This window comes from Erythranthe guttata, chromosome 14 (genome assembly GCF_056151865.1).
Source record: "Erythranthe guttata isolate IM_541 chromosome 14, IM_541, whole genome shotgun sequence".
NCBI lineage: Eukaryota > Viridiplantae > Streptophyta > Magnoliopsida > Lamiales > Phrymaceae > Erythranthe > Erythranthe guttata.
The window spans coordinates 865,627-886,798 of NC_142546.1; the positions used below are offsets into that span (position 1 = coordinate 865,627).

Here is a 21,172-nt window from a genome sequence, read left to right on the forward strand (position 1 = left end):
TTGTTTATTATTTATTATTATTATTATTTTTAGTGCAAATTACGGTCGTCACCCCTGAGATATGGCCAAATTATGAAAAAACCTTTTAAATATGGGGGCAACTATTTTAAATCCCAACTTTTACTTACTTGAATACTACCAAGTTTAAAACCAAAATTGAGTACATATTTATCAGTTTTTTCTTACTTTAATACCAAAATAAAAAGAAAAGTACAAAAACACCCTTTCATACAAAATATCAATTATATCAATTTTTTTTAGAAATTACCTATTCAAAAACCAAATAAAAAAAAAAAAGAAAAAAAACCCTTTGTTGTAAAAAAAAAAAAACCTCCACCATTTCTTCTCCTCTCCAACCCTCACCGCCGCCGCCGCCGCCGCCGCCGAACGCTACCGTACGTGCTCGTAACTGCCGCGACAACCCAATTAAACCCTATCTTTTTCATCTTCTTAAATCCTCCAAAACATCTCCAAATTCAAAAAATCAAAACCTCACAAAACTTATAAAATGGAGTTATAAGACAATAATATGGTAGTATATGTGGAAAGAGAAGCCATTAAGGTAAGTATCGATGTCTTTTTTGAGCTTCGAAGTCGATTTTGAAGTTTTTTTTTCTGAAACCCGTCGGCAATTTTCGACACATACAGGTCGATTTTTTGGTCAATTTTCGACACCAACGTGTCGAAAAAAAAAAAAAAAAACAAATTTCGACACCTACCTGTCGAAAATTCTCCAAATTTCGACAGGTATGTGTCGAAAAAATACTGTTGGTGTCGAAAAAATTCGACACATACAGGTCGATTTTTTTTTTCTTTTTCGACACGTTGGTGTCGAAAATTGACAAAAAAATCGACCTGTATGTGTCGAAAATTGCCGGCGGGTTTCAAAAAAAAAAACTTCAAAATCGACTTCGAAGCTCAAAAAAGACATCGATACTTACCTTAATGTGTTCTCCTTTCATATGTACTACCATATTATTGTCTTATAACTCAATTTTATACGTTTTGTGAGGTTTTAATTTCTTTAGTTTTGAGATTTTTTAGAAGGGTTTGTGAGGAAGATTTTTTAGAAGGGTTTTTGGGGATGGAGAAGAAGGAGGTGGAGAAGGAGGGAAATGGTTTTTTTGAGTTTTTGATTATTTGGTATTTAAGAAAGAAAAATAGTATTTGTAATATTTTTTTGGTTTTAATTTCATTAAGGGTATTAAAGTAATTTACAATTAATTATTTATTTTTTATTTTTTTGGTATTCAAGTAAGGGGATTTGAAATAGTGATCCCCTTTAAATATTACTCTTTTGTTTAAGTAATTACAGTCACCTTATCCTTTTAAATATTTTCACATAAAATTTATGTAATTCGGTTATTTACCGAAGTGAATCATATATTCAGTTCGGTAAACGGTATGAAATGTTGGCGTACCGAAATTTAACATCCCTAAAATTTACATCTAGAGGGGTTTTCTCGTAAGATAATACATAGTTGAGGGGTAACTGTAATTATCCAAACATGATGGGGTTTTTCGTAATTTGACCATAACTCACGGGGTGGCCGTAATTATTATTATTATTATTAGAGTAAATTACTAAAAAACCCCTGAAAGGCTAAATGACGAAAAAACGCCCATCTACCCGTAATAACCAAAATCCCCATGTGATTAACTGCTGATCGAGTTTTTAACAGAAAATGTGTACAGTCTATTATAACTTCTGTTAAATAGGTGATATGTAAAAGAAAATATCTGAAATTGTGTAAAGTCTATTCCCTGTGGTGTTACGGAAACAAACCTCGGAGGTTTTTTGCTAATTATGGTGGGGGTGTTTTTCATTATTTAGCCTAAATACAGTGGGGTTTTCGTAATTTAGCCTTGTTAGCAAAAATAAATGACACCACTATTTGGTCTTCCCGCGTGTTGGTGCGGGTTTATAAGTGTACCCACGGATTCGGGGCTCCATCTCAAAACCAAACCATGCTGACCGGGCGGGAAAGCTTGCTTAGGGTTATTGGCAAACGACGCCGCTTCCTGCCGAACCGCCAAATCGTCTCCGCCTCTACTTCCGCCTCCGCCTCCACCTCCGCCTCCCTGGCAAGTATTCAACTCAATGTCCTTTCGTATTTTTCTTTTCATTTCTCAAAGATCCGGTGATTTTTTTTTTAATCTATAAATCTCTGTATATATTTGCTTCAGCAAAGTTATATGCATCTGTCTGTATAAATGTATTGCATATATATTGCTCAAGCTATATTCGAATTTTTATTTTTTTTGCAAAAATGACTGAGTTGTTTGAGCCAATGCCAGAAAAGTGAAATCGTTGAGAGGGACGCTGTGGATAAGGGATCTGACTGCGGCGGTGTTGCGGCGGAATCTGTCAACTGTCCTGTCTGTGATGCCCTACTTCCCAGCCTGGATAGTACAATCATCAATTCTCATTTAGGTAATTCCTCTGTATAGATTTATTTTTGCACCAGATTTATCATTTTGAATATTTCATGCTGCCAAAGAATCATTTATAACACTTCCGGAATAAAAGTTAACTCACCCGACCTTCTTAGTTGTGAACATCGTTAGAAGTGATTACAAGTACTGTCATTTGTTTGGTGATATTGTACTTTTACAGTAGTTCATGACACTCCCTAAAATAGTTAGGCATGGTCGATCTATTGAAATATGGGATGTTATCCGGAAAGTATTTTGTTGCGGTTTTCTTTTTATTTAATTTTAATATGAGGTGTTTCCCCGATGCAATTCTAATAAGCTGTAGCAATAGCCAATATGCATATGAATTGTTTGTGATACGTTCTACGTGCTGAGCACATTGATCATGAATCGAGTAATTGGAGAGCACGTGTATTTCAGCAATATCAAGGAGATAGATGGATACATAATTTCTTAGCTTTAATCGCTGTTCACAGTATAGCAAGTAGAGTTGGAGAAGCTATTATAAATGTTATTGAATGCCATGCACTATCTCTCCTTCTACTATCTTTCTTTATGTTTGAACAATATTTTTAATGATGTATACTATTTATTTGATGGTTTCAGATTACTGTCTTGCTAAAGGAAGGAAACGGAAACTGAGCCAAGTTACACTTCTTCAATTGAACTTCTCCAGGTCCAAAATTAAAGTGAACTCCATTTCGCAAGCAGATAAACAAACTGAAGTTATTCCAACTGAACCTAATAGGATTATCTCTTCTGATACATTTAATAATTCGAATGAGTTGGATAGTTCTAAGGAGTTTGTTGATAACAGCCACTCGATTTCTTTGAGAAACAATCAGTTAATAAGATGCACAGAAAATTTGGTAGCCAACGCCAACGCCACTGCCAATGACAACTTTATCTCACCGTTATTTCTCCCGGGTATTAAGGAGGAATGTTTGGACGATTGTGACATATGGAAGGTATTTATTCCAACTTCCATTGTTGGCCGTAGATATGGAAGTAGAGAGGAGTTAGTTCCTGAATCAAGGATACGCCTCTCTAGAGACCCTGAGAATGTTAAGGATCGAAATGCTATCAAGGTTCACTTTTATTTAACTTTTCTTTTATTTTGCTTTCTACCACCTGATTTATCAGTAAAAGAGCGTTATATGCCTTTTGACCAGGTACATTATGTGGATTGTGAAGATGATAACATGCTTGGTTATATACCGAGGGAATTAGCAAAGTATCTCTCTCCTCTAATGGACAAATTCCACTTGAACTTTGAGGTAACAGACTGGTGTTGGAGTACATATTTGCAATGTTGGATTCAGTTTTTATTTGGACCAAAGAATCATTATTATTGGTGAGTCTTAATTGGTGGGGCCTTGCAAGGTGCAAAAATGAGATGTTCAGATGATAACACCTTGATTATCTGCTAAAGAATTTATGCAACTATTATCCAACTAAAGTTTCTGAGGATATCTTTCCATTGCTTTTTTGTTTTTTAATGTGTACTGGGTCTGGATGAAAATTTTGGTGCTTTGAATGATTATCGGTGCTTGCAGCATCATGTTTGCTTTTCACTCAATATTTTTGCTGTTTTACATTTGTAGCCACAAAGGAATAAGAAAACCAACTCAGCACCTTATAGTTGCACGCCTCTTAAAATGCAGTTGATCTGCTAATTTTAGCAATATCTGTTAATTGTTGTTAGTCAACCTTTTAATTCATAAAAAAACATTTACAGGGCAGTATTACCTCCCTACCGAAAGATTTACGAGCTGCTGTACCAATTCAGATAGTATGCAAAAATGTGGAATTATGTGACGAAATAGATTCCAACAACAATCAAGAATTTAAGTCTTTATGGAGAGATGTTTTACATGTTGTTGAACTTGCGAGGACTAATCCCTCTGGGATGACCAGGTATCAGCATAACTTGGCACTGCTTATACAGGAGGTTTTAAAGAGTAACTCACATCTTTTTACGAACAACGAAATGTCTTTCTTAGGTACCGTATTAATCAATTGCTGTTATTGACATGAGTATGACATGTTATCAATCTATCGAGTGATGAAGTTTGTGCTTATCTCTTTTCCAGAATCATACGACTCATTTCCAGATGATAGTAAGAGACTTTTTGCTCGGCTCTACACGCGCAAAGGTTTTATGCTTATAAAACATTTTCTGTCAATCCACCACCACCACCAATTTCTGAATGCCTTGCTTCCATGTAATTTGAAGAAATCTTTACTTTTGAAACAATTGTTTACTTGATAATAAAAATCTCTAAGGAAAAGGTCCATTTGGAAATAGCTACACGAGACTTACCTCTTGAGAACTGTACTTATATGAAGCAGCAAGGAGAACTTGATGCTTGCTATATTTTAATTCTATAAATTAATCATTAGTACCTTCTAGAGAGATCTGTTCTCGACTTGCAGTTTGTTTTTCAAATTTGTTATGACACTGTTACGCCATGGTCCTTTTTAGGTTTTTTCATCCTATTATGCTATTTGATAATCTGAGAGATGGTTGGTTTCACTTCTCAGGACCCTGGTTTCGAATGTCTAATATTTCATACCCTGAGATAGCTAATAACCACCAAGCGATAAAAGAACTTGTAGGTAACTGAGTTTCACATTTACTGTAGTGAATCTATATTCTTTTTCATGTTACTAAATGAACATTATTAAAAACTTCTTAATTTTCTCAAAATGTAGAAGCAGGATATTTATGTTCCTTCCCATTGCCGAATAAGCTAGAAGACAACAACTTAGAGGAGGTTTTGGACGTACTTAACATTGATGAGCTACGAGAAGCTTTGCGAGTACTTAAAAAGGTTGTGCTATTATAAACTATTAAGATTTCCTGTAATGTATATAAAGCTGGTAAGTTTGTAGCGTATAAACAAAGATCTTTACTATCTAGTAATTACTTTCTTTCATCTGCCAAAGCTGATCTTCACCTGAACTAATTCTTAACGTGGTTGCTATGTATTTATGAAATAGCAGCGCACTCTTTCAATTTCCACTCTAGTTGCTGAGTGGGAAATGGTTATTAGTGTGTTGAGATAGTTTTGTAACTGTTACCTTCAGTAATCTACTGATACCAATATTAGATTTATGATAGTCTATGGAATCTTTTTTCCTTGAGGCAGTGATTAATTAATGCATTTTGTACAAAATGGAGCATAATGGATGGTTCATTCTAGATTTGAATGATTCCATGATGTACGCTCCTAAATTGATATTGGCTTCTGATGACTACACATAAAAAGAACTACTGTGTGGACAGATACGGGTCGCATATTTATACAGTGTTTCAATTACCTTATCTTGACATCAAGGAAATGTTTGGTAGAATTGCAATAAGAATTTCGATAAGATTTTATTTGCTCCAGGTTTCATAGTCTAAGTGTAACATCCATATAAACTTGTAGACATTTTCATCTCTTAATGTAACTTGTTAACAAAAACATCAGTTTTAAGTTAACTATTGTACACTTTCTCTCCCATTCTCATCATTTGTTCTATAAACAGAAAGTGCTTGTCATGAGAAATTTTTGTTTCTTTTGAAGAAAGTAAAATATTTCAGACTTTGATACATTTTTGCAACTTATAGTCTTATTACTTTCTATATTATTTATGATCGACATTTCTGGGGATGTGACCGTTGGCTCTCTTTCTTTCGCGTGAAACTGCAGAAATGCAATCATGGTACACGAAAGCAAGACCTCATTAATTTGCTTATATCTTTAAGCAAGGATGGCCACTGGTAAGGTAAATTTTGCATTAGTCATCATGTCCCTATCAAAATTTGGCTAGATCTGTCACATGATTGATCTTCAATACCTCAGTTCAGAGCTCCAAAGTTTTGTTTTAGCAACAACCGGCTCCTGTGTTAAAGTATCTCCTTTGGCCGAATCTCTAATATGGCGAGCTGAGGTTATTATCTTTCATTCTCTTTTAAACTGATCAGTTAGTATATACAAATATGTGCAAATTTTTGTGTATCTGTTGGATATGTTTCTAAGGGTGTTAAGTAAGAAAACTTTAAGCTCGGTTATTTTCTAACAGTACTACCTCTCTCTCTCAATGAAAACTCACTGGTTCAATAAGCCGCAGACACCACGCACAAGAACATGTGATAAGGAAATAAAGAGTTGCAAATATTAACACAATTTCTTAAAGCACTTAAAAAGGATGAAGTAACTTTCCATTGTACACCATTTATCTAGTAAAAGCATTTACCAAACGGGAAAGTGGTGATATTGTGAAGTAATTCAGTTTTTATTTAAGGCAGAAGTTCAAGCTCTCGCCTTTATTTTAGATATCCGAAGATAGAGTGTAGTTTAAAAAAGTGGATCAGTGTTGTCATCTCCAGTTCATTATGAGACGAAGTCTGACTGATTTGCCCTAGAAGATGTTGCTTCAGTTTCACTAGGTGTCAGGTGTCTCGTTGTCAACAAATTGGGCACAAATAGCTAGCAAAACCTTTCAATTACATGTGTCGCTACACCTTCAATTATTTTGGATGCACTGCAATATAATTTTTTTTTTGTTTATACAGAGGCTTTTCTTCCTTAATGGGGAGCAGGACCTGTCAGCGTTTTTACTTGTGGATTTAGGCATTGTGAAATATCCCGCTTACAGATGTATAATCTCAGAGCAAATCTTTTCAGTTAGGAGTGAGTTGCTTTCTTATGAAGAGGTGTGCTTTAATTTATCATTAGTTTTAACCGTAAAAATCAATGAATGTTGCTTTACTAAGGGCTCATTTACGTTTGCAGGCTATTGAAATTTCACAAGTGATGGTTGAATCTCTTGATGAGAATAACTCTGAGCTGGTCTTAGGATGCATAGACAAATCTGTCTCAAGCATTTCAATTTCTTCGAAAGAGAGCAAATCTTCAACTTGTGGATCAATGTCTGCTTTTTTATCGCACTTTTCGGCCTCATGGGTCTACTCTAAGGCGGTCTTACTGGGTGTTTCCTTTTTTGAGCGTGAAAAGAGGTAACTGTGTTTAAGACTTTAAGTACAAACTTTCCAACCCCATTGTGATTCTTTTCTCCTCAAATGTTACAACTTTCAAATACCAATTGCTTTCTAAAGTTCATCTTTGCTAATCTATACTGAGGAATGACATTCACAAAAAAAAAAAAAAAACGAGTCCTGATAAATATATGCAAAAACTAGGAGCTGTGTTATTGTTTGCACTAAGAGACAGTTTAATTTGCCCAGTGTGTATGCATTAAGAATATCTGATGTTCTCTAGTAAGAACTTGTTGGCAATCTATCTAACATTCTTTTGAAGTAACATTTAAGTATTCGTAGGTACATTGACGCCATTAATCTACTCAAACAGCTGCTAAATACATTCACTTGTGATAGAAGAAGGGGATATTGGTCTTTAAGGCTTTCTGTTGATTTGGAACATCTTGGTCGTGTAGATGACAGCTTGCAAGTGGCGGAAGATGGTTTACTCGATCCATGGGTTCGTGCTGGCACAAGAATAGCTCTACAAAGAAGAGTACTACGGTTAGGGAAACCTCCTAGGCGCTGGAAAATACCAAGTTATTCCAATTCTGTTAAGAGGAAGATTTTCGAGGTAGATGTTTCTGTGAAGGAGTAGATGCCATGTGTTTTGCTTCTCGTTGTTATATTAGTGTCAGTACTGTATTTTGATATAACTGCTTTTTATTTTTGTTGGTTTGCTGCCAATTTAGGTTCATATTCAAGGAAGACCGTTGAATTGTAAAACAGGGATGAAGAGCGTATTTTATGGTGAAGATGGAGAACGATGTGGAGTGGAACAGCTTGCGTTACAATATTATGCTGGGGAGGGAGGCGGTTGGAAAGGTGTTCACACAGAGAGTGGGATTTGGCTAACTATTTTCGGGATCTTGATGTGGGATATTCTGTTTGCTGATGTACCAAATGTCTTCCGCACCAAATTTCAGGTTCACTCTTTTATTCAAATATAGACCAACAATCGTATTTACCATAGAAAGCTTGATTATTTAAAGTGAAGATTTCTGCGAACATGTTAAGTAATTTTCTCAGATTCTTTTTCCGAAACATGTTTCTCCAGAATAAATGGGAAACATAGTACCAAAAGGGGCGATGTTATCTCTTTTCAAAGTACATAAAAACATTACTTTTCTTTTTTCCTCAAATTCTTCTTCGGAAACATAATCTTTCTCCAGAATAATATGGAAATAAAGCCCCGAAAAGCGGCAAAACATTGCCTTTCTTGATTTTCTTTTGGGTCTTATGCAGACTGCACCACTGGATTTGGAGACTGATAGTTTCTACGAAGCAAGAAAGAGCCTAATAGAAGCACTCCTCGACAAAATTGTTAACGGCATGGCAGAAGAGATACTCATCACCGGGTGGGAATCACACGTAGGAACAGCCTGCCGAGGCGTGAACTGGGAGAAGCACTCATTGGCCGATCTTCGAGCTGCCGTAAAATGCATAGGCGGCTCTTGCCTTGCGTCAATATGCCGACACCTGGCGCAAGATTACAGGAGCTGGTCTAGTGGTATGCCTGATCTGCTTGTTTGGCGTCTCCATGACTGCTATAGTGGTGAAGCGAAGCTCGTGGAAGTAAAAGGCCCAAGGGATAGACTTTCCGAGCAGCAGCTTGCGTGGTTGCTATTTTTAATGGACTGCGGCTTTAATGTTGAGGTCTGTAAGGTAACTCCGGCTCTTCCTGTAGAAACGTGATATACGTTTGATTTCGTACGAGGCTGTCTCGTTTGATATAAGTTATTACAACCACTTGACCAGTACAATATGATTCTATATATGTATATATATAAACATCATTGTTTGAGAAAACGATTGATACGGACACGGTAAATTGGTCGAGTCTCTACATCTTCTACTTTTTTTCTTCCTGAAAGAATGGGAGGATTTGTTAGGATGCTTAAAATGGCTCTATGTATTTAAGAGAACTTTATTATATATGTATTTTTGTGTGAATATTGATATTGTCAGTTTATTTATATTATTTTTTCTTTTCACATTGAGTGGCATATGATATAGAGTAAATAACATTCAACCCCCTATGGTTTGAACTTTGTGCACATAACCCTCTTGTACTTTCAATATAAGCAAATGACTCCTTGCTACTTTTAACATAAGCACATAATCCATTTATGGTATTTCATTTAGCAAATAATCATGCTCATGAAAATGAAATTATTGAAAGTAGAAGGTGTAATGTGCTTATATTGAAAATACAAGGAGGTCATGTGCATTAAGTCCAAACCACAGGGGGTTAAATGCTATTTACCATATGATATTTATAATCTAGGGTAAATTACAAACACCCCCCTGAGGTATGGTCAAATTACAAAAAACCCCCTCTTGTTTGGATAATTACATCTACCCCATCAACTATGATTTTTTCTTACCTTTATGGTGCCAAATTCAACATAGTCATCTAGATTCCGTGAAATGTGCTCTAGTTTGTACTCTTTGTGTAAAAAATACAGTTTTCGATACACCACAAACTGATATATACAAGCTAAAAATCACGTATTATTGTCATCTTGCTTCATAATGTAGAGTTTGAATGGGATAAAATGGGTACAAAAGTGATAATATTCTATATAATCTCGAAGATTCCACTAAATTTGATGAGTTGAGGGGGGTGGTTGTAATTATCCAAACAAGAGGGGTGTTTTTGTAATTTGGTCATACCTCAGGGGGATGTTTGTAATTTACCCTATAATCTATGGCTTATTAATTGGAGTAATAGTTGATTAGTTCATGGGGAAGTAGATGTGTTTGAATATGTATTTTGAGAGAAAAATGATATAAAATACAAGAATTTGTTTTTTTTAATCTTTAATTATACTATTTAAACTATATCAAGTATTAAAACATTTTAATTTAATTTTAAGAGAATAAAATAATCAAACACAACAAATTCCCTGATAAGAACAGGACTTTTAAAAGATAAACAAACATAGTTTTGGGAATTATGTGGAAATTTTTAAAATAGAGACCTTTTTCACAATATCACTAGTCATTAGGGATGTGAATATAATTACCGAAATATGTAATTATTTTTGCTCTCTAGTACTTTCCCAGTTTCCCTAAATAAAAGAGAAGAAAAATAAAAGGGATCAGTAAATTAATTTCTCCTCCACCCCGCCGGTTTTATAGCTGCGGTCCCAATCACCGAAGTTTGCCGGCGCTGCTGTATTTGGAAAACCCTCCGTTTAAAACTCAAAGGTATGTTATTTCAATTAATTTTTTCAAGGGTTTTAAACATTGTTCGGGGGATTACACCTATTTTTCACTGCGATTTTTCACAGTAATCAAGCTTTGATGTTTTACACACTGGATTAGTGAGTGTCCGCTAGTTGAAATCTACGGGGAAAAAATTGCGATTCCTGATTTTAAATTTTTTTTTTTTTTTTGAGCAACAGAGAGATCTTACTTACTACTGGGCGATGAGTTGTTGATGGAAAATTCGTTTAAAATTTATATTCTGGAAGTAATTAGTATTTAGTAATGATTAAGCAGAAGCTATTTAATTCAGCAGCAGATAAATTTTCAGCAGAATTTATTTGTTTATTTATTGAAAGTGAAACCCTTTTAGTTTGTGAATGGGAATGCAGGAATATAATTAACATGGTGAGATCTTCTAGAATTAAAAGAATGTTTTTTTGCGGTAGAACTGACTTTCTACGTGCTACAATGGAGTGATATAAGAAATGCCTAAGCTTGGACCTTCTAATGTTTTGTTTAAATAGAAATGAAACCCTAATTAGAAATCAACGGCTACCTCCTCGAGGAGATTTGAAAGATCCTCAAATTTATAGAAGTTTGATTGGTTCCGGTTCCTCTTTTGCATACGTGCACTCGTTAAATCACTTTTTGTTTTGGGACATTTGCTGTATTTTTTTGTTGACAATGATGACCTAGGGTTTCGCTTCTTTAGTGTTGAGTAAAGATTGTTTTGGATTTATATGAATGATTACGAAACTTTGTAGAGGGGAAGAAGCACCGATATGAAAGGCTATAAATTGGAGTGAGATAACAAAGCACCATGAATTTGCTGCATTGGTTGGCAGGTGAATCGGCATTTAATTCAAAAAAAAGAAAGAATTTTTTTTTTAGCGAGGGTTGCTTGGACGTTTGTTTTGGTCAAATGTAGCATTAAAAACAATTTCTCCTTTCTTGAATGATTTCCCCTCGCCTTGTTTTATAATAGTCTCCCCGAGCAAAAGGCTGACTGCTAATTAAAACGGCATCAACTTCCATTTTCATCGTAGGACATAAATTAAATACGGGATGATAGCTTATCTAAATTCTATCGTGTCGAACATTTTCGTATATCTAGTATTAATGGCTGACGTGTGTTTGCTTGTTTATCTTCAGAATAATATAACAATGGCCAAAGTTGAAGGCGATAGTAGGGAGCCATTGAATGAGCAAGCTGTTGCCAACATATACGGTTCCATGAGAACTGATATCAACCAAATCTACTCCAAAATCACTGAACTCGAAATGGAGGTTAGTGAGCACTCACTTGTGATCAACGCCATAAAGCCGCTCGATCCAACAAGAAGGTGCTACCGCATGATTGGAGGTGTTCTTGTCGAGAGAACCATCCAAGAAGTTATGCCAGCTGTCAATCGAAACAAGGAAGGTCTCGAAGAAGTCATTGCTCGCCTTAACGAAGCCCTTGAGAAGAAGAAAAAGGATTTGGCCGCATTTGAGGCCAAGTACAAAATCAGAATCAAGAAGGGTGACGGTGAAATGAAGGATGAAAGTGGTAAGAAAGAAGGGAATGCACAGGGAGTCCTCGTTGGTCCTGCTGCTAATGAATAGATATGCGATTTCTTTGTTTTTTTTTAATGTATTTGATTTCTCGTGTTATTTTGATGTGAGAATTACAGAGATTTTATTGTCGTATGGTTCAACACTTTATGTTGAAGAAGATTGATTTTCGGTAACTTAAACTTGCCCTTGTGAGAACTTAGAGATCTGTATTTTGCTGACATAATAAGTTGGACAAGTTTTAGGTTGAATTTTGGGCTTATGATTTTGGAGTTTATTTGATCTAGTGATTTGGATTTATAATCATTGTTGAAGTTGGAGTAGATTTACGTGATTGACCTAAATAGAACCGATAACGTGTTGGAGTCGTTTTTGATTTTTTTTAGGCATTTCAGGTAATGAAATTGTACAATATGTGGAGAATGTCAGTCAGAAGTTACTTTTGTTTTTGGTTAACGAAGGAAACTGCAACTAACCAATAGGTGCACTGGCCGGGTAAACTTACACTCTATTATAGTTTGCAAACCGGTACGAGAGAAGTAAACGAAATTGGGCTAACCATGTGTGACAAACTCGACCTAACGACTGTTGGCAAGGGAATTCGAACTTGTCAACAAACTCAACCTAACGACCGTTGGCAAGGGAATTCGAACTTGTCAGATGTAATAAAGCATTGAGTTTATGTTGTGGCAAAAAAAAATACTTATTTTGAGTGAATATATAATTATACAAAAAATAAAATAAAAAATAAAAAAAATCATATTTATATGAAATTTCAGCCTTTCAACAGTCCCAAAATTTCTCTACTTGATCCCAACTTCTCGCCCCTTTCCCCTTATTAGCTTAAAACTATGAATCTCCACATTCCATTACAGAACTTCTTCATTATTTTCTCTCTCTCCTCTGATTTTCTTCCTCCAAGAGAGAGAGAGAGAGAGAGAGAGAGAGAGAGAGAGAGAGAGAGAGTACACACAATGGAATCTGTGGACGGAAAATTTACAGTGACGGGAGTGGAAGAAAGAATATGGAAGCTGCTGTCGAAATGGAAAGCGCTTGCAATGGCTGTGGAGAATCAGTGGGGTGGCCCCGATTCCATCCTCAAATCTCAAAAGCTTGCCTCTGATGTTCTCTCTTGCCTCTTTCTTTCCAAAGGTTCAAATTTCCTATATATATGTTAGTTGTTACTATACTTCGATCAAATCACTCACGCACACATTTTTTTATCGAACGTGTGTATAAAATGTGCAAACATGCTATATATCTGGTTGTACTTCATCGAGTGCAAACATCTCTTAAAATTCTCACCCGGCCCGTATTTGTCGATCTTGAGTTATTTTGTGCCCGTAGACGTTTTTTTTTTCTTTTTTAAAATTCTTTTACGAGTCGAGAGTTTGATTTTTGATATATCAGCAGCTGAGGTGAAAGTCGAAGATTTGGAGAATTTGCTGCATGAAAGTTTGCTGCTTTCTTTCAACACAGAGATTGAAGATGGCAGTATCGACGAGGTTTATATTTCGTATTCTCACAAAACACACACACACACACACACACATATATATATATACATATAAGAAATATAATACAACTATTTTGCTGAACATTTTAACTTTTTATGATTACTCACAGGTGGCAGAACAGTTGATGAACATACGTGATGAATATTTGCAGGGAAATATTAATATTATTTCTGTTCAATCAAACAATTGTCAACCTTATCTATTACACCAAAAACATAAACAAAAAAACATACCAAATTCTGATAAAAAATCTTGGCCCTCTTATATATTGTAACCAAATTGTATATATACATATATATTTGCCCTCCAGTCTTGTGTAAAAATGAACTCTTGTATATATATATATTTTTATTTATTTATTTAATTTTTATTTTTTTTTAACACATTTTCTATTACGTTACTAAAATTAAAAAAAAAAACCGGTAGAAAGAAAACCGGGTGAGGGAAGTGGGAGCCACGCGCCAGCGGTTGGTGGAAGAGAGTTTCACCGAGCTGGCTACGGAAATACAGAAATATTCCGACAAGGAAAATCCGAGTGGGAGGGGCATAACGGTCATTTTAATTCATAATTATTGCCGTTTAATACTTCCTCCATTTGCGCACCTATTGGCTATATAAATATCTGAATATAAACCATTTCATCTTATTAGGGTTTCTGAATTGAATTCAATGTAAGTTTGCACACGGTAACTTTTGTTTATATGATGCGCTAGAATCATTTAACCCGCTGTTTTTTATTTGAAATTTTGAATTTATATCAGTGATTTGGGCGGTGTTCATCGCTAATCTTCAAACGATTTTTCAAAAAAAATTCCCCAATTTTTTTTCTTCTTGATTGATATGTAAATTTGAATTGCTTTATTTGAGCGTTTGATTTGAATTCCTACATTCATCTTATTTCATGTTTCTTAATATTTCCCAGGTTAAGTGATTTTATCTTTCTTTTTTTCTTGTGCAGATTGAGGATTGCAATCAAAATCACAAGCCCTAAATCTTTCATCTCCCCCTCTTTCCGATTTTTCTGAGCAATCTTGTACATTTTCTTGAGGTATATGGTTGCTACATCGTGTATCCTTTGCTTATCGTTTAGTAAATTGATTGAAAATTATTTTTTTGAAATGTAATTTAATTCGATTATCGACAAGTTTGATCCGTTGAGAAAGCATTTGAGTTTATGAACTAAGTTCGAGCTCCTCATTCAGGCTCAATCCTGAACAGATTCGGAACAATTGAGTATTAGACACTAGAGTTAATGTAAAGTTATATTTGCAAGTTTTATGAACTAATGTTGTTTTGGGATGTATGCTCGATTCGTATTCCTAAATGATATGATTGCTATAGAAACAAACGTGGATATCTATCCATTCTTGGAAAGTTAATATCATCTCTTTGTTATTCTTTTACTTATTCATTCATTTGCATTAAAGGATTTGAGTATTGGGTTGCGTCCGCAAATGCTCTATGACTACCCGGATTTATGAAATTACTTGCATATTCGTGCGCAGATTAAATGACTCGAGAGCTGCAAAGCAATTCTATGGACATTGACAGTCCTGATGTAAGTAAAGCTAGTCCGAATGGGATGCAAGAAAATGGTCTTAACCTCTATCCGGTCTCTGCTACTGATTCGGGCGAAGGCCTTCCGTATGCTCCTGAAAATTTTCCGAATCCAGGAGATAAGTGGGGTTGGAAAGTTGGGAGAAGACTTGCTGCTTCCGGCCACTTTCTGGATAGATACGTTTATATACCAACAAGTCTGTGTGAGTCTGGAAACAGACGAGGATTCGCAAGCAAGCTCGCGTTTGAACAGTATATTCGAGGAAAATTCCCTGATACGGATATCGATGCATTTTTCGCCTCTTTTAGTTGGAGGATCCCTTCAACAGCTTGCAAGAATGGCCAGCTATTATTTCAAGGTTATCTTTGTTTAACCTGTGCTTGCTTAATCTAATCTTATATTCATGCATATACTAACTCAAGATTTCTCAGTGTGTGTGTGTGTGTACTAGTCGTTATCGTATATCGGATTTATTTCTTGGTTTCTTGCAGTAAACTATAGTCTTGCATGCAAATATACATTTCATACTGCAAGTTTCTCGAAAATTGAGCAAATTATGTATAATCAGATATGCAGAAAAATCTAACTAAATTATGAAGTTATTTTGCATGTTAACTGTAAAACTTCAGTTAATGCTGATGTTGAATGAAAGACGTTAGAAATGTGTGTAGCACAAGCACACTATTTTGTTCTACTACTATGTTTTTTTCCTTACTTCCTAATTAATCGATTGATTGTTTTCACTGCAGACCGTAAAGAAACGCCCACATCGTTAGGGAAGGCAGCACAAGATCCAGGTGGCAAATTGCATTGCAAGGCTGGTAATAAATTTTGCAGCAGCTTAACTGGAACAGAGGACTCTGTTTCACAAGTCATGCCCTGTGATATTTGCTGCAGTGAGCCTGGTTTCTGCAGAGACTGTTGTTGTATACTATGCTGTAGAACTTTCGATAAAGCTTCTTCTTCTTCCGATAGCTACAGTTACATTAGATGTGAAGCTAAAATTGAGGGCTTTATTTGTGGGCACAGCTGTCATATCGAATGCGCTCTACGAGCCTACATGGCGGGTACAGTTGGAGGGAGCATTGGTCTTGATGCGGAGTATTATTGCCGCCGGTGCGACTCGAGAACTGATCTGGTCCCGCATTTTAAGAAGCTTCTAGAAGATTCTGGATCGGTTGTTTTAGGGGAGGAAATTGATAAGGTTCTGAGACTTGGTGTTTGTGCTCTGCGTGGGTCGGAGAAAACGAGTGTGACGGAGTTGTTGAGTCGTATTGAGCTGGCAATTTCAAAGGTATCTGAAGAGAAAGTGAAGTGATTATTTTCTTGAAGGAAGTTTTTTTTTCTTCGTTTTGACAGAATGTGATATTTACACCAGCTTAAGAACGGGACTTGCGTCGAAGATATTTGGAAGAAGGAAGATGTCTCTGCAGGCTCTGCTGGTATACTTTTCTCTGGCTTTTAACTAATCATTATATATTCGAAAAGCCAAAACATTGTACTCTATTATATTTTTTTAACGAGACTGCAATGATTTTATGAATTCTCTCTCAAATAACTTTTCAATATTATTCTTCGGTTTTACTTTTCATTTTCTATTTCCTTTTCCTGACGAGTGGCAAAGCCGGTATAGGGCCAACAAGGGACCATTTTTCGAAAACCTAGTACCTCCGTGCCCCAAAATATTTATTGTTTTGGAGAATTTTTTTCCGTCCCATATTATTTGTCAGTACAGAATTCCAATGATGTATTAATTTTATATGTTGTGTTATATTCCATGCATATTTATCGTGCACAACTATTCAGCACAACATTTATTTTGGGACGGAGGGGGTATTTTATTTAGAGAACTTTTACTATAAATACGTCATTATTGTGATCAATTGAACCTCATATAATAGCAGGGCTGTCGCCAAATACAGAGAAAGACGAGCCACAAGACAGCATAACGGGCCCACCTCAAGAAATTTCGTCAAATTTTGACCACCGGATCGAATCACTAAAACTCGAGGATGAAATCGATCACGTCTTGGATGCATTGAGGAAGTCACAAGAGATGGAATACAGACTTGCAGAGGAAAGGCTTTCATCTCAGAAGAACTGTATTTTAAATCTGTACCAGCAGCTCGACAAAGAGAGGTCTGAGCTATCGAGTTGTACATCGAGAAAGTACAAGGATTCGATGCTTGATAATGTGTTGAATAGAGTTGATCAGATAAAACGGGAGGTTTCGAAACTCAAAGACATGGAAGAAGTGGCTAAGGGATTTGGTAAAGTTCCTAAACAGATTCTGAAGGAACAATTTGGTGTTGATTTTTGAGCGTTGATTTGGGTGATGAGCGACTGACTGTTAAGGAAAGAAACCAGAGAATTGATTTTTGAGCGTTGATTTGGGTGATGAACGACTGACTGTTAAGGAAAGAAACCACAGAGAATATAATGTTCGAAAAATTGCAATTTTGTGCTGTGCTTGTTGTAATAGATACAGATTTGTAGATTCTGTTTGTATAATGAATTGATTGTATTCAGATAGTGTTGGGTACGCCTTGCAGTGAAGTTTTCAGGGGTACGTTTATACAAATGTTGATCAAATGTGAAATCAGTGCAAACTTGAGGATGAAAACTGTATTTTTTCGAATAAATAATATATATTAATTGATCTTTCCAAAACACTTCTTTAAGAATGGAAATGATCATACAACCATCACTGAACAAGTAATAATGTACATGGTTTTGCAATCACACCAAATGTTTCATACAATGCGGACGAGGTTTTAACGGATATAAAAGCATCAACTTATTTTTCACCATAAAACGGATCGAAAAAAGAGAGATTCGTTCCCCCACAATCACGGCTCGCCACCTGGCAAGAAAATCAAATGTCAAATGTCTGAATCCTCCTCTTCATGATGATGCCTCCTACGCCTACGGCGCATTCGTTTCTCTTTGAGCTTCGACTTTTTAGATAGTGCGCTCGGTGAATCGGGTTGTGGAGCAATTTCCACATTTTCACGAAACCCAAACACGAGATCAAATGGACTCTCCGTAGTATTATTTCCACCGCCATTCACCTAAAAATAAGAATAAAAATAACCCGGGTTATCGTTATGGAAAATTATTATTTTTCAATTAAAAAAAAAAGTAAGATTGTTTTTTAGGAGATGAACTCACATAAACTTGCTTGGGCTCTATAGTGGTGGTGTTCTTGAAATTATTTTCGTTTGAATTAGTTTCGTCGGTGTAGGTTGTGTTTTGAGAATGAGTAATGGGGTCTCCAGAAAAGTTTCGGAAGCGCCACCTAAGCGAGGGCTTGTCTACAGATGAATCATCGTAAACTTCTTCCGAGTAAAAACGTTTGGAGAGAGACTGAACTACCCAAGGTTCATTTTGATGCTTCTTCAACATTCTAAGCACACATGAGAGCAAATAACTAAACCAATCAAGAATATATATATATATATATATATATATATATATATATATATATATATATATATATATATATATATATATATATATATATATATATATATATATATATATATATATATATATATATATATATATATATATATAATCGGAAAAAGGAAAAAGAACACTATAGCTTAATTGAACGAGTATTTGAGAAGTATTTAACTACAAGATTGCACTTTTCAACTGTTATAAGTAACCATCGAAATCGGATGCCAAAAACTTATGGATCACTTTCTGATCTTCACAGTTTCCGACTTATCTATTCTCGTTTTTAGTTGATAGATTGGATATAAACTTAATTGCTACATTATAATATGAATAGTAGATGGTATTCAAATGCAGAAAAATGATTTTTCGTGTTGAGAAAAATTATTTTTTCAGGGTAGATCTAAAAGCATATAAATCAAGATTTTCCCGTAAATCGAACACAAAATCGAACATCACTAGTATCAGTTTAAATTCCAATAAAATCAGCCAACATAAATCATTGCAACAAATTAAAAGATTTGGTAAGAAATGTACATGTTGGCCATCTCACTTTGTAGCCGACTCCCTTCCAGTGCAAGAATATTTGTAACAGTTCTTTCAGCAGACCGACCAAATCTATACAATCCGTAAACAGCAGCACCACCTACAAGTATATAATCAACAAACAGTTACTGTTTATTTAAAAACAAACCAAGAAACAAATACATTAATTTAAAAAAAAAACAAAAAACGAAACGACAAAAATATCTTACTAACTGCTAGGTTTACGCGATATAACGTACGTAGCCTCCGGGTGGCTGAAAACAATAACGTAGTACGGTTAGAATAGGCAACGAAGATTAACATTTACCATATATCTCAACATATATAAAACCGGAAAAAACAGTAGTACTCGAGTGCTGTTTTATTTTTAATATATTCTAAGGCCTCGTTTGGTTGCCAAGATAGGATTATCCAAGATTAATCTAATGAAGCTAAGATAAGCCATGGTAACCTAATTTTTCCGGGTCGACCCGGGAAGTTATTGGGTTAACCAAACATCAAACAAAGTCTGATTATTTAGTTAATCGTGGCTAATCTTCCCAACCAAACGAGGCCTAAATCAGTTCTGTAAACGATTAAACATATAAAAGACTACACCATATAATTTAGCTAGAAATAAATTTATTACTGCATCGAACAATCGGGAATAACGAAAATGAAAATAAACGAATACCGAGCCAACTCAACACTGAACCGGTGCAGAAACCCTTGGTGAACTCTTTCAAACCGGTAGCCCTCCACGTCATCATCATATTTGTTTCTTCAGCTGTCAATTGCTCCTGCCCCTTTCATTTCAATGATCTCAACAATATCAATAAATAAAATTAAAAATAAAATGATAATAAACTAAAATACATCAAAACTTCAATTTTCCCCCATTTCTGATGAAATTACAATTCTAGGGTTTCGGCAATTTTAACCGGTCAAATTTTTCATCGCTCTTTCGAGAATCGAACAATTCCTCGTCAAATGTTCAGTAATTATTCCCAGAAAATCCAAAAAAATTACCCAATTAAAGATTAAAAAAAAACGTACTTTTTTTGAGAGAAGAACTTGCTCGAGATCGAATAGAGCGTGACCCATTTTCGTTGATCGATGAAATTTTGAATTGATTTCGTTTTCAGCTGATGATTTCCACTTCCACAGGCGTATGCGTATTTTACTATTTATTATGTTGTACTCATTTATCTTGTATTAAAACTCTGTTCTTGGCCTTTTTATTGTCGCTCTTGCAAAACACGATTTATCTGGACTTCAGCGATTTTTGATTAAACTCGTGGTTCTACCAGATAGCCCAATATATTGGGCCTTAACCAAATGAAAACAACTTATTGGGCTTAAACAAATCCACTGCCTTTCCATTTTTTATTTTTAAATGAAAATAAATATATATTTTTTTTATTTCATCTTTACAACCTTCATTAACCAATAAATCACAAGAATTAGTACTTCAAAACAATTGTTTTTTTAATTGAATTTATTAAATCATGTAAAAAGATATGAGATATAAAATAAAACAGTATTCTGGATATATATTTATTTGGATCGATCCAATGAGCTCATTAATTATTAATCAATATCAGTCGTCAGTTTTTTACGTAATAACAAATTCAATAATCATCTGTTCGTAATGTCTCGCATTATTCACTAATTACTGTACTAGTAACTTAACAAGAATTAGTAACCTAGATATGAGTTTTTTTGGGTGGATCCAATGCGCCAATTAATTATTATTCAATATATACTTCGTCAATTTTCTACGTAGTAACGAATTTAATAATTACCCACTCGTCTGTAGTGACCGATGTCTCGCATTTCACATCAATTACTCAAAGTAAGCGATACAATGTCAATTCTATA

At 35.1% G+C, this 21,172-nt stretch overlaps 5 protein-coding genes across 15 annotated transcripts; 4 read left to right on the top strand and 1 right to left on the bottom strand.

The window, feature by feature from the left end:
- The first annotated feature begins 1,905 nt into the window (after positions 1-1,905).
- On the top strand, positions 1,906-9,446 carry LOC105962276 (zinc ion binding/nucleic acid binding/hydrolase). Its single transcript, XM_088813010.1, has 15 exons — positions 1,906-2,085; positions 2,299-2,434; positions 3,043-3,524; positions 3,609-3,713; positions 4,175-4,439; positions 4,530-4,592; positions 4,981-5,055; positions 5,152-5,270; positions 6,135-6,205; positions 6,288-6,375; positions 7,001-7,141; positions 7,221-7,444; positions 7,766-8,039; positions 8,158-8,391; positions 8,711-9,446. Exons 1-15 carry the CDS (start codon positions 1,969-1,971, stop codon positions 9,158-9,160), a joined length of 2,844 nt encoding a protein of 947 aa, XP_088669136.1. The 5' UTR covers positions 1,906-1,968; the 3' UTR covers positions 9,161-9,446.
- Positions 9,447-10,492: 1,046 nt separating this feature from the next.
- Positions 10,493-12,538, top strand: PDF2 (prefoldin 2). Of its 2 annotated transcripts, XM_088813921.1 has the most exons (3): positions 10,546-10,678; positions 11,443-11,523; positions 11,831-12,538. In XM_088813921.1, the coding sequence occupies exon 3, from the start codon at positions 11,843-11,845 to the stop codon at positions 12,281-12,283; it is 441 nt and encodes a 146-aa protein (XP_088670047.1). In that variant the 5' UTR covers positions 10,546-10,678; positions 11,443-11,523; positions 11,831-11,842; the 3' UTR covers positions 12,284-12,538. The 2 variants fall into 2 exon arrangements, with proteins under 2 accessions (XP_088670046.1, XP_088670047.1); XM_088813920.1 differs by lacking the exon at positions 11,443-11,523 and having other exon boundaries at positions 10,493-10,678.
- A 562-nt stretch (positions 12,539-13,100) lies between these two features.
- LOC105962286 (Pre-rRNA-processing protein TSR2, conserved region) lies at positions 13,101-14,058 on the top strand. Of its 3 annotated transcripts, XM_088813179.1 has the most exons (4): positions 13,112-13,152; positions 13,185-13,384; positions 13,643-13,737; positions 13,859-14,058. In XM_088813179.1, the coding sequence occupies exons 2-4, from the start codon at positions 13,207-13,209 to the stop codon at positions 14,021-14,023; spliced, it is 438 nt and encodes a 145-aa protein (XP_088669305.1). In that variant the 5' UTR covers positions 13,112-13,152; positions 13,185-13,206; the 3' UTR covers positions 14,024-14,058. The 3 variants fall into 3 exon arrangements, with proteins under 3 accessions (XP_088669304.1, XP_088669303.1, XP_088669305.1); XM_088813178.1 differs by having other exon boundaries at positions 13,101-13,384; positions 13,646-13,737; XM_088813177.1 differs by having other exon boundaries at positions 13,111-13,384.
- A 70-nt stretch (positions 14,059-14,128) lies between these two features.
- LOC105961910 (CDPK adapter, putative (DUF1423)) lies at positions 14,129-17,888 on the top strand. Of its 6 annotated transcripts, XM_088813174.1 has the most exons (7): positions 14,174-14,301; positions 14,400-14,435; positions 14,708-14,797; positions 15,255-15,665; positions 16,057-16,601; positions 16,686-16,749; positions 17,212-17,888. In XM_088813174.1, the coding sequence occupies exons 4-7, from the start codon at positions 15,260-15,262 to the stop codon at positions 17,625-17,627; spliced, it is 1,431 nt and encodes a 476-aa protein (XP_088669300.1). In that variant the 5' UTR covers positions 14,174-14,301; positions 14,400-14,435; positions 14,708-14,797; positions 15,255-15,259; the 3' UTR covers positions 17,628-17,888. The 6 variants fall into 6 exon arrangements, with proteins under 6 accessions (XP_088669298.1, XP_088669299.1, XP_088669300.1 ...); XM_088813172.1 differs by lacking the exon at positions 14,400-14,435 and having other exon boundaries at positions 14,129-14,301; positions 17,209-17,888; XM_088813173.1 differs by lacking the exon at positions 14,400-14,435 and having other exon boundaries at positions 14,162-14,301.
- Positions 17,865-20,506, bottom strand: LOC105961926 (uncharacterized). 3 transcript variants are annotated; one of them, XM_012986189.2, is made up of 6 exons: positions 20,348-20,506; positions 19,986-20,091; positions 19,522-19,566; positions 19,304-19,412; positions 18,479-18,713; positions 17,865-18,378 (listed from the first exon to the last, which is right to left on the bottom strand). In XM_012986189.2, exons 1-6 carry the CDS (start codon positions 20,393-20,395, stop codon positions 18,190-18,192), a joined length of 732 nt encoding a protein of 243 aa, XP_012841643.2. In that variant the 5' UTR covers positions 20,396-20,506; the 3' UTR covers positions 17,865-18,189. The 3 variants fall into 3 exon arrangements, with proteins under 3 accessions (XP_012841643.2, XP_088669302.1, XP_088669301.1); XM_088813176.1 differs by having other exon boundaries at positions 19,986-20,088; positions 20,348-20,492; XM_088813175.1 differs by having other exon boundaries at positions 19,986-20,097; positions 20,348-20,492.
- Between the last annotated feature and the right edge of the window lie 666 nt (positions 20,507-21,172).